This window comes from Canis lupus, chromosome 15 (assembly GCF_011100685.1).
Source record: "Canis lupus familiaris isolate Mischka breed German Shepherd chromosome 15, alternate assembly UU_Cfam_GSD_1.0, whole genome shotgun sequence".
In the NCBI taxonomy this organism is placed as follows: domain Eukaryota; kingdom Metazoa; phylum Chordata; class Mammalia; order Carnivora; family Canidae; genus Canis; species Canis lupus.
The window spans coordinates 9132625-9145989 of NC_049236.1; the positions used below are offsets into that span (position 1 = coordinate 9132625).

The 13365-nt window shown below is 36.5% G+C and overlaps 1 protein-coding gene across 2 annotated transcripts in view; it reads right to left on the reverse strand.

Moving 5' to 3' along the window:
* The window catches only part of ZFYVE9 (zinc finger FYVE-type containing 9), a 184183-nt gene that overhangs the window by 75698 nt on the left and 95120 nt on the right, over positions 1-13365 (reverse strand). For both annotated transcript variants that reach the window (XM_038558014.1, XM_038558013.1), the window contains exon 5: positions 897-996. In XM_038558014.1, the coding sequence (XP_038413942.1) occupies positions 897-996 (100 nt within the window). The remainder of the gene's footprint in view (positions 1-896; positions 997-13365) is intronic.

Sequence of the window (13365 nt, forward strand, 5' to 3'; positions counted from 1 at the left end):
CAGCAACAGGAAAACATCACTATGAGCAACGCAGACAGACAGAGCAGGAGGGGTCTGAAGCAGATAGGTTCCAGCCTCCAGGATGCACACTCCCTGGCACAGGCAGCAATGGTGCCCAAGTTGAACATTTTATTAGCAATTCTTCTGGCAACTGTGCAAAGAGGTACTCAAAGAGAAAATACTACAGCCTGATCAATTTTATTGTATCTCTTTACAAAAATTCTATTGTTTTTTTTAAGTTTTAACTAAAATGTCCTTAGATTCATTTCCAGTCCCACAAAAGATGAACACTGGACAAGCTGTATTTACTTTCTTCTGGTCATATTCTTCTACCACATAACTAAATTCAAAATTAATATCCTTATGACAAATCTAAGTAGTATTAAGGAGATAACTGATAGATAAATGCACTTCTCTATTTGATCTTAGATGCTAAAATATTTATTTTTAGCAAGATAAATAAAACAAGGTGTTAATAAGAATACATTTTAAGTTATCAAGGTATTCCCTAGAAAGAGATAGCTTCCCTTGAAAAGAAAACTTTGGCCCAATTTTAGTATTTCATCATCTGAGTAGTCAATAGCCTACCCATCATCCCACTTCAGTCATTTCACAGAACAGTAAAGCCACACAGCACCAGATTTCCATGAGAACCTCCTTTCTTCCTGCAAAACTTACCTGACATTAGCATTCATTCATTAAATTAGGCACAGGAATCTTGAAATGCTACAACATCTTCAAAACATGGAAATTTAGCTCAATATTTTCAGTTAAAGGTGTGCCTTTTGAGAAGGTGAGCAACATATGGAGAAAGGCAGGAAAAAACAGTAGCCTTTTCATAGGAATTCTCTTGTTTTGTCTTCATAACTGTGAATTCAAACTGTTTTAATACTTACCATTCATTAGCACTGAATGGCAGATTACACATACTCTAGCCTCCTTTCTATCCATGTATAACAGTTTACATTTCAGGCTACAGCAGGAAGCACAGAAAACCTATAGGAAAGAAAAAGAACATACTAAATTTATTTAGGATCACAGAACAAAGGGAATAAACAATACTGACCAACATTGACTGACAGGATATCATATTACTACAACACTGAAAATTTCAAAGGAAAATGCAATTGAGAAAGCTGGGCACAAGACCCAATTCAAAAGCAAGAGTGAGATGACACATCTGTCAGCAAGAAGTAAAAGTGTTGGTTGAAAATAAAAATCTTATCCAAGATTACATAACAAATACACAGCAGGGGGAAAAATGAGCTGCCCTTAGGTGATATTCCTATACACAATACCATGTAACATGGGCGTTTAAAGATAGTTACATCTGTTTGGAAAGGCAATAGAGCAGGGTAAAATAATAAGTAAGCATTGAGAATTCCAGGTTTGAGCTTCTGGTTTTTACTCATCTTATGTGTGGAATAATAATCATAATACTCATTTTCACTGGTTTGCTATGAAAGCCAGGAAAAATCAAAGTATACAACTCAATCACAAGAATAAGCACAGGCCCAGCTATAGGAAATCAGAGCAGGCAACCAAAAATTCACCAATTTCACCAAGGCCAATTTCTAGCACCTTATTTCCACTTTCCAGAGTTGGTTCCTGATAATACTACTTTCTTCTCCCTTCCACATCAGGCAATAAGAATCTCCTTAGCTCCCTGCTAAGATTTATTTTCTTGAGAAGTCATTAGTCACTTATCACAGAGAGCTCCATACAGACAGAAGGCTGTTGCAGTAGGATAAATTCTACTAATCCAGTCTTTGTGGCCAGGATGTACCTATCTGGGGCACCTGGGTGGTTCAGTGGTTGTGTCTGCCTTCAGCTCAGGGAGTGATCCTGGGATCCTGGGATCAAGTCCTGCATCTGGCTCTCCGCAGGGAGAGCTTTTCCCTCTGCTTATGTCTCTGCCCCTCTGTGTGTGTCTCTCGTGAATAAATAAAAATAAAATCTTTAAAAAAAGGAAGTATCTATCTTACAAAGATGAATCAAGAAATGAGGTCATATTAAAGACCGAGAGAGATCATCTCCTCTCCTACCATGATTATCAATTTAGTTTTCAGAAGCTTTATATTTCTCAAAGTAACTGCAATGCAGGGGGAACAAGAAATATATTATCCTTTTTGCTATCAGAAGAAACTGACTTTGGATGGTTAAATGACTACTTGTTCAAGTTCACAGCAAATTGTATGAATACAAGCTTTTTACGTATATCATCTCATTTAACCTGTGAAGGCAATCATTCACAATTAACAGAGTTAAATAAAAAAATGTCAAGTAAAATCATTCAGCTGTACAGCTATTACGTTACCTAATAAGTCTCCAAAGGCTCTGTTCTTAACCACTACGTAATACTGTCTCATTCTAATTCATAGATGGCATTTCATTTTGAGACTTGACTTTTCCTTCTCCCTCACCATGACTACATCTAGTCAGTCAGTTGCTAAGTCCTATTCATTCTCCCCTTATTTTTTTTAAGATTTATTTATTTATTCATTCATTCATGAGAGACACAGAAAGAGAGAGAGAGAGAGAGAGAGAGAGAGAGGCAGAGACACAGGCAGAGGGAAAAGCAGGCCCATGCAGGGAGCCCGATGTGGGACTCGATCCTGGGTCTCCCGGATCATGCCCTGGGCTGAAGGCAGGCGTGAAACCGCTGAGCCACCGGGGCTGCCCTCTTTCTACCCCTTAAATGGTACTCCCAAAATACCATCTCTCCCTCTCCATCATTAATGCTGCTGCCTTTATTCAGGCTTCTATTATCCGAGGCCAAGAAGATAACATAATGATCTGTCCTCCTAATCTTCAGATGCCTTTCTAATTCATCTTTCACACAAACGATAAATGACAAACTTTCTAAACAGTAAACCTAATTATGATAACCTTGAAATTTTTAATAATCTTTCTAATCAAGATGTAAAGCCAAGAAGGCATCATTTACTCATTTACGCTACAGTTATTTGAGCCCCAACTATGTGCTGGGTCAGGCTACCATACTAGATGCAGCAGTGAACAAAAACAGTGAACAAAAACATTAAGACCTTTGCCTTAATGAAAGTTATAGTCTATAGAGATTGTAATCTAAAATTAAATAATCACACAAGTGAATATAAAATTATTTGCTTCAAAAGAAGTACATGGTAAAATAAGATGTATTCTAGGCTTTACCACAACTGGCAGGGTCAAGGAAGGTTTTATTTAGGAAATGAGAAAGAAACTCTGAGGTAAAAGTTTTCTATGCATAAAATGGTAACAAGGAGAGAGAGACAATAATAAGCCGAGGTAATTGCAAATGCACAGGTCTCATCAGGGGAAGAAAGCATGGCTCCATTAAGGAACTAAAAACAGTTACTGTAGGGTAGCCCCAGTGGCTCAGCGGTTTAGCGCTGCCTGCAGCCCAGGGTGTGATCCAGGAGACCCAGATCGAGTCCCACATCAGGCTCCCTGCATGGAGCCTGCTTCTCCCTCTGCCTGTGTCTCTGCTTCTCTCTCTCCTCTCTGTATATTCTCATGAATAAATAAATAAAATCTTAAAAATAAGTAAATAAAAAATAAAAATAGTTAATGTAGCTAGAGACCCTTAGGTTAAGGGAGGCGAGGAATAAGATGAGGCCAGATAAGACAAATGGCATATGATTTCATTCATGTGTAGAATCTAAGAAACAAAACAAATGAACAAAGAAACAAACAAAAAATATGGACTCAAATACAGAGAACTGGTGGTTGCCGGGGGGGAGGTTAGCGGGGTGAGGGGAGGGTATGGATGAAATAGATAAAGGGAATTAAGAGGTACAAACTTCTAGTTATAGAAGTCATAAGTCATGGGGATGAAAAGTAGAGCATAGGGAACAGTCATTAAGAGTAATATATAGAACTCTTGAATCATTATATTATACATATGAAATATAACACTGTATGTTAATTACATTCAGTTAAAAAAAGATGGCAAACCAAGCAAAGGTTCTATAGGTTTTATAAATAATTTTGGTTTTCTAAAGAGAGCAGTGGGAAATCACTTAAATATTTTAATCAAAGGGAAAGATATAATCAGACCTGCATGGCTACAGTGTAGAAAAAAAGAATGGGTCTGGGATTTTTCAATGTACAAAACTCAATCAGTGTAATACACATTAACAAAATGAAAGAAAAAAACCCATAAAATCATTTCAATTAAAAAAAACCTTTGACAAAATGCAACACCCTTTCATAATAAAAAGCCAAGAGACTAGAAACAGAAGGAAACTATCACAACATAATAAAAGCCATATACAAAAAACCCACAGCAAACATACTCAATGGTAAAAAACTGAAAGCTTTTTCTCTAAGTTCTAAAAGGATGCCTGCTTTCACCTCCTCTTCTCAACATTGGTATTGGAATTTCTAGCCAAAGTACTTAGACAAGAAAAAGAAATAAAAGGCATCCAAACTAGAAAGAAGTAAAATATCTGACAGATAAAAATATCTGTCTGCAGATGATAAGAACTTATATACAGAAAACCCTACATATTTCACATAAACTATTAAAACTTATAAATGAATTCAGTGAAGGTGCAGTATACAAAGTCCACATACAAATATCAGTTGCATTTCTATACACTAAAAATGAACAATCTGAAAGGGAAATTACAAAACAATTCCATTTAGAATACATCAAAAAGACTAAAATAGACTAGATAAAATATTTATGTTATATATAATGAACAAAGGACTAAGATCCATAACATATAAAAAGCTTCAATGAACTAATAAGAAAAATACAAATACCTCTAGAGAAGATAACTCAAACTCACATAGGTAAATTTACAGAAAAATAAAGGGATGCCTGGGTGGCTCAGTGGTTGAGCATCTGCCTTTGGCTCAGGACATGATCCTGGAGACCTGGGATCAAGTCCCACATCGGGCTCCCTGCATGGAGCCTGCTTCTCCTCTCTCTGCCTGTGTCTCTGCCTTTCTCTCTGTCTCTCATGAATAAATAAAATCTTTAAAAAAAAAAAAGGAAAAGAAAAATAAATAAAATGGCTAGTAAATAAAGATATACTAAGTAACACTTATGACAAATAAAAATTAAAGGAATGAGATACTCTTTTTCATTGTACAAAAATTTTTTTAAAAACTGGTATTATCCAATGGTGGTGAGGGTACAGTAAAATAGTCAAGTCAGAGGATAAGAATTGGATGGAAACAGGGCTTTTTCCCCCCTCTCTCTTTTTATTTTATATACATTTTTTAGGTGTTGGACTGGGATATTTTATTTTGAGTAGACCCCTTTCTGTATTCTAAATGGAAAATAGAATTAAAAGGGACATTAGAAAAAAAAAAAATAAAATAAAATAAAAATAATAAAAGGGACATTAGTTGGGCATTACAGGTGGAATCGTCTCTCCCTTGAATACACATATTGAAGTCTCTCAGTACTACTACAGAATGTGACTCATTTGGAAACAGAGTCTTTACAGAGGTAATCAAATTAAATGAGGTCATTAAGGTAGGCTCCTAATCCAATATGACTGGTAACTTTATAAAAGGGCAAATATGGACACAGTATGCAGAGATTACGATGTAAACATAAAGATATGAACTATAAGCCAAGGAAAAAGACACGGAATAGATCCTTCTCTCAAGACCATCAGAAGGAACCAACCCTATCACCATCTCAATCTCAGACTTCTAACCTCTGGAATTGTGGCACAATAAATTTCTATTGTTTAAGCCATCAGTTGGTGGTACTTTATTTTTAAATTTTTATTTATTTATTTGAGAGCGAGTGAGTGTGAGTGGGGGGAAGGAGCAGAGAGAGAGGGACAAGTAGACTCTGCACTGAGCCTGGAGCCTTACTTGGGGCTCAATCTCACCACCCTGAGATCATGACCTGAGCCAAATTCAAGAATCAGAGGCCAAGTGACTCAGCCACCCAGGTATCCCCCAGTAGTCCTTTATTATGGCAGTCCTATAAAATTAATACAACTAGCAACTTTCCAAAGTAAAGGACTTGCTTTGGGTAAAAAATCCTCAAGAAAGTATAAAAAACAAACAAACAAAACAAAACAAAACAAAAAACAAAGATACCCTTTTTAAAAAGCAAGCTAGGGGGCAGCATTATGCAGTTAAACAACAGCACCTAAGACTACCATCCTTTCCAATAAGCGATGGGCCTAACAATAGTGTGGAGGGGGATCTTTTATGTCTCCAAGGAAATTAGAGAAAGGTACAGAAGTTAGTTAGAAAAGTGGATGACCTGCCAAGAAACTACCTACAATGGTAAGAAAATGGGAGTCAAGCAAATGGATGCATTTCTGTGGGATCACCCATGCCAGAGAACTACATGGGATCAAATGTAACATAAATCACAAAACCACCACAGAACAGTACCTACTGCTGACAGGTGTCGTACCACAACATAAAACAGAAGAATGACCCAGAAATGCTGATTTTCATTCTCAAAAAGACAAAGACTATCATGTAATAAGCTCCTGAGATCATTAGAATTAGTACCATGGAATAGATATGTAGAATCTAGGAGATTTGAACCACATGAGAACAATAATAATTCTGGATTTAAAACTACCAGATGAAGTTGCTTGCCATGAATCAGGCTAGTCAGTGTTTCTGAACAACCTGGCATTCTTGGCATTTGGGGCAGCCAATTCTTCCCTGCACAGCACTGTTCTGCTTAACACAGGACGTTTAGAAGCCCGGGTCCCAAATTACTATACAGCAGTAGCAATCCCAGTCACTGTGACAAACAAACAGCATCCCACTTCACATTCCAAATATCATCTAAGAACCTTCCCCAGTTCTGAGCTGAGGGTCAGAGTCAAAAAGACAGTTCTAGAAATAGAGAATTACATTATCTGCACATACAAACTTATTATACTACCAAAATATCACACCATATACTTTTATTATCACAACTAACACAATCTACTGCAATCTATTACTACATTTACCTTAGTCTTCATTTTCCCACACTAGGATGTAAACTTCATGAAGGATTGAAGTATTTTAATACTGATACCACAGTGCCTGAAATAAAATAGGTGCTTAACCAATGTTTATTGCTTCCTGATTACTAAAATTACTGCACACATGAATATGTGAGTGGAGAAGCAAATAGTAAAAGTTGTCTCTTTGTAAAGAGACAAATTATGATAATTTATAGTGCATAAGCTATTCAATGTTCCAGCTAAGGACCAGTTAAAATGTTCCACTTATGTGGTTTTTTTGTTTGTTTGTTTGGGTTTTTTTTTGTTGTTGTTGTTTTTACTGAGGTCAGTTCCTTTATTTCATTGTTTACATATATTAAGGTTTATTTTTTCTAGAGTTTAATGTTTTTTTTTTAATTGAGGTATAACTGACACACATTATATTAGTTTCAGGTGTACAACATAATGACTTAGTATTTGTATATATTGCAGAATGATGACAATAAAGTCTAGTCAACATATGTTATCATACATAGTTACAGAATTTTTCCTGTTATGACAACTTTTAAGATTTACTGTCTTGGTAAATTCCAAATATGCTATATAATAATATTAACTATAATTGCTATGCTCTGCATTACGTCCCCATGACTTATTTTATAACTGAAAGTCAATACCTTTTGACTCCCTTCACCCATTTTGCCATTTTACCCTACCCCTACCCCTACCCCTCATTTCCTCCCTGCCTCTGGCAACCACTTATCCATTCTATGAGCTTAGGGTATTAGTCTTTTTACTTTTATTTTTTATTTTTTTTTCTCTTTTTTTTTCTTTTTACTTTTAGATTCCACATATAAGAGAGATCATATGGTATTTTTCTCTGACCATCTAGTGTATTTGTAATTTTTCTTTAATGTGCCATTTCTGGACTTCAATCTCAACTTTATCATTCCCTGACCAAATAACTTTATGGAAATATATTTTTTAAAGATTTTATTTATTTATTCATGATAGACAGAAAGAGAGAGAGAGGGGCAGAGACACAGGCAGAGGGAGAAGCAGGCTCCACGCTGGGAGCCCGACACAGGACTCGATCCCGGGACCCCAGGATCACGCCCTGGGCCAAGGGCAGGTGCTAAACCGCTGAGCCACCCCAGGATCCCCTTTATGGGAATATTTTAAACTCTGCCAGCCTCAGTTTCTCCTTATATGTAAAAATAAAATGTTAATATTCTCCTTGTAAGGCTTTTATGAGGATTAAATGGATAATACATACAAAATGTAGTAAATAGAGACCGAGTGAAATGATGGTGCCTTTATTTCCCTTTCCAAACTTCCTACTCATGGCTTTCCACATAACAAATCTTACTGCCAAATTTATAAACAAGTTTTATACTCAAGTACCATTTGTGCCTATTTATTCCCCTTTAGAGTGTAAATAATACTGGGATCCCTGGGTGGCGCAGCGGTTTGGCGCCTGCCTTTGGCCCAGGGCGCGATCCTGGAGACCCGGGATCGAATCCCACGTCGGGCTCCCGGTGCATGGAGCCTGCTTCTCCCTCTGCCTGTGTCTCTGCCTCTCTCTCTCTCTCTCTCTCTCTCTCTGTGACTATCATAAATAAATAAAAATTAAAAAAAATAAATAAAAATCTTAAAAAAAAAGAGTGTAAATAATACTTATTAATTCTTGAAAATTCAAATTTTCAAAATTCTTGAAAATTCAAATCACCAAATGTTCACTTATTTCGTTCCAATTCAGAAAGTGGAAAAAGTGACATCCCAGGTCTTCAAAAAGCACTGTAATTATGACAAAAATAACTGCCTTGCAAGAACAAAAAGCATGAAAGTGCTTGTGACTGACCAATATCCAGCTATTCACAAAGTGACAGTAACAGCTTATAAAAATTCTTTTTGTTTTTTTTTTTAAAGATTTTATTTATTTATTCATGAGAGAGACACAGGCAGAGGGAGAAGCAGGCTCCCTGCAGGGAGCCTGACATGGGACTCGATCCCTGGACTCCAGGATCACGTCTTGGGCCAGAGGTAGATGCTCAACCACTGAGCCACCTAGACATCCCAGCTTGTAAAAATTCTTAAAGTCAGAAAAGTACTTTACCCTTGCTTATTAGCAAATACCAAAACCAATGTAGTAAGAGCTAAAGCAGTTTTGATGCCAACTCTGCCTCTATCCAAGCACCTGTTCCAACTACTGTTATTAACTGAAAACAAAAATAATTATTAGTCATTTTAAGAGTATACCACAGGAAGGGCTATAAAAGGTCTCTAATTTAACCTTGCAATTTTATTTCCAATCCAGGTTACACAGACAAATACAACACCAGAATTATAAGAAAATAAATTCAACATAAAACCTTAAATTTGTTTGAAGCTACCAAACTCAATTCCTGTAATATGCTATAAATTAATTCTTATATGTCCTGTTGTTATTTTATAAATAACATATATTGTGTTTTAAGTTTTATGTGTAGGTTAAAAAGTGCTAATTTGGGACGCCTGGGTGGCTCAGTGGTTGAGCACCTGCCTTCTGCCCAGGGCGTGATCCTGGAGACCGGAGATCGAGTCCCACATTGGGCTCCCTGCATGGAGCCTGTTTCTCCCTCTGCCTGTGTCTCTGCCTCTCTCATGAATACATAAATAAGATATATTTTTAAAAGTGCTAATTTGTTAAAGGCAAAAATTAAAACACGTCCCCCCTACTTTAAGCCATATTTTGGTCATTCTGCATTTTTAAAACTTTTTTAATAGAAAATTTCAATCATATAAAAGTAGACATAACAGCATAAAAAAACCTTAAGTGCCCAGTGCCCAGGTGAAACAATTATTAAAGCAAATCCTCACCTAGTTCTTCATTTAATCATTTTGAAATAAATCTCAGATATCATTTCATCTCTAAATATTTCAGTACATAACTCTGAAACACAAGGACTATTTTAACAGTAGTATATCTTAAAATTAAGATTCTTAAACTTAATTTCTTAATATCAAGTATCTGAACAATGTTATATCTTTAATAGACATACCTTTTAATAGACTCCATTTTTAAAAAAATTTTTAAAATATTTTTATTTATTTATTCATGAGAGACACAGAGAGAGAGGGACAAAGACACAGGCAGAGGGAGAAGCAGGCTCCATGCAGGGAGCCCGAGGTGGGACTCCATTCCCGGTCTCCAAAGATTATGCCCTGGGCTGAAGGCGGTGCTAAACCGCTGAGCCACCCAGGCTGCCCCATTTTTTTTTTTTTTTTTTTTAGAGTAGTATTGGGTTCACAACAAAGCGAAGCAAACATTACAGGGCATTCCATGTCCCCCTGCCCCAACACATGCCTAGTCTCTGCCGTTATCAACAGCAATCATTCTAGTTTCCTAAGGTGGAAGCTTAGATGATTGACTTTAGATCTTTCTTTTCTAATTTATGCATTTAATGCTGCATTATTGTATATTTTTAAATTTTATTTAGCTTTTTAATGTTATGCTTGAAGTAGAAATCAAAGAGGTCCTTAATACTATAATTAGTGAATGTCTCAAGTCTCTTCTATTATATAGTTTCTCCTTCAAACATATTTTATTGAAAGAACTGAATCATTTGTCCTGTACTTTCCCACAATATGGATTTCACTGGTTGCCTTCTTGTGGTGATGTTTAAAGTGTTTCTCTTAACTTTCTTATAAATTGACTGCTAGACATAGAAACTGATCGGTTTGGATATGCTCTTTCCAGGGGCGCCTGGGTGGTTCAGACAGTTAAGTATCTGCCTTTGGCTCAGGTCATGATCCCAAGGTCCTGAGATCAAGCCCCATGTCTGGCTCCCAGCTCAGTGGGAAGTCTGTTTCTCTCTCTCTCTCTGATCCTACACTCCTGCTTGTGCTCTCACTCTGTCTCTCTCAAATAATTTAAAAAAGAATATGTTTTTTCTGGGAAGACTATTTCATAGATCTTGAATTATTTTTAATTGAACCAATACTAGGAACCATTGTTAAGAATTAAAAACAAAAAGAATTATCCAGAATTCCACCAATTAAAATTATTTATAATTTTATGTTTGCTTTATAAATACATGTTTTTATACCCAAGAATAACTTTTATAATTATAAACAAAGCATAACTATGAGTTTGCATTTTATTTTATCCCTGTGTCATCATAGGCATTTTCTATACTGCCTTATCATGATTATTTTTTTTTAAGATTTTATTTATTTATTCATGAGAGACACACAGAGAGAGAGAGAGAGAGAGAGAGAGAGAGAGAGGCAGAGACACGGAAAAGCAGGCTCCGTGCAGGGAGCCCGACATGGGACTCGACCCCGGAATTCCAGGATCACGCCCCAGGCCTGAAGGCGTTAAACCACTGAACCACCCAGGGATCCCATCATGATTATTCTTAATGGTCAAATTATATATATATAATTATAATAAATGTATATATCATATTTAACTTATTATCCAATTGTAGACAGAAATTATTTGAAATGCACTTGCTATTTAAAGTAACACTAGGATGTCTAGGAGGCTCAGTCAGTTAGGTGTCTGACTCTTGATCTCAGCTCAGGTCTTGATCTTAGAGTTGTGACTTCAATCCCTGTGTTGTTCTGTCAAAGGAAGCACTGATTTGTTCTATCAAAGGAAGCACTGATTTAAGACTCAATATCCTACTCTCCATTTTTAAAATAATTCTCTTCTGGCTTAAAAAATTTGTGACTGGGGCATCTGGCTGGCTCAGTTGGTAGAGCATGCAACTCTTGGATCTGAGTTTGAGTACCCCATTAAGTGTACAGATTACTTAAAAGAAAATTGTAATAAGGCACCTAGGTGGCACAGTTGGTTAAGTGATTGACTCTTGATTTCCGCTTGGGTCAAGATCTCAAGGTTGTGAGATCAAGACTGTGTTGGGCTCAGTGTAGAGTCTCCTTAAGACTCTCTCCCTCTCCTTTTGCCCCTCCCCTCGCCCGCCCTTGCAATAACTCGCGAATGTGTATGCTCTCCTTCTCCTTCAATTAAATTTTTTTTGGAAAAAAATGTGACCAACCTAGATGAAATGGATAAATTCCTAAAAATACAAAACTTGCTGTGTCTGAATCAGGGAGAAACAGAAAATCCAAATACATCCATAACTAGTAAAGAGACTGAAACAGTAATCAAAAACATCTCAACAAAGAAAAGCTCCAAATAGGGACACCTGCATGGCTCGGCAGTTGAGTGTCCGCTCATGGCGTGATCCTGGGGGCCTGGTCCACATCAGGCTGCTTCTCCCTCTGCCTATGTCTCTGCCTCTATCTGTGTGTCTCTCATGAATAAATAAAATCTTTTAAAAAAAATAAAATAAAAATAAATTTACCCTTTATTCTAGGGAGGGAAGGGGAGGGGAGGGGAGGGGAGGATGGGGGAGGGGGATGGAGGGGAGGGAGTGGATTGGATGGATGGGATGAGTTTTTCGTTTGCCTCTTCTACTTCTCTTCTTCTGTCTCTTCTCTTCTCTTCATCTTCTCTTCTCTTCTTCTTCTTTATCTCCATCTCGTTTGCTCGTTCTCTTTCCTTCTCTTCTCTTCTCTATCTCTCTCTTTTGGAGAGGAGGAAAGAAAAAAGTTCCAAATAAAATGGCCTCATTGGTGAATTTTACCAAACATTTAAAAAACAAATAGGATCGTGCCATCTGTTTCTGGAAAGACTTCTCAAAGTCTTTCCAAAAACTGAAAAGGAAGGAACCCTCCCTAATTGATTCTATGAAGCCAGCATTATCCTGATAAGAAAGCAAAGGCACTACAAGAAAACTACAGACCAATATCCCTTATGAATACTGACGCAAAAAAAAATCCTCAACAAAGTACTAGGAAACCAAATTCAGCAGCACATTAAAAGGATTCTGATGAAGTGGGATTTATTCCTTGAATGTAAGGGTGGGGTGGTTCAGCATAGAAAAATCAATCAATGTAATATACTACATTAACAGAATGGGAAAGAAATTCACATGATCACCAATACAGAGAAAGCATTTAACAAAATTCAACACCTTTAGATGATAAAAACATCGAACAAACTTAGAAGAAAATTACTTCAACATAAAAGGCCACATATAAAAAATTCACATCTAACATCATATACAGCTACAAAAGACTAAAAAGCTTTTCCTCTATGATAGGAATAAGACAAGCATGTACATTTTTACTACTAATATTCAAGCTTAGTATTTGAAGATTAGCCAGAGCAATTAGGCAAGGAAAACAAATTGGCATTCAAATCATAAATGAAGAAGTAAAATTATCTGTTTACAGATGACGTGATCCTATATGTAAAAAATACTAGATTCCACACATAAAACTATAAAAACTAATAAATAACAGCAAGCTTGCAGGATATAAAGTAAACCCACACAAATCAGTTGTATTTTTTTTTTAAGATTTATTTGAAAGAGAAAGAGAG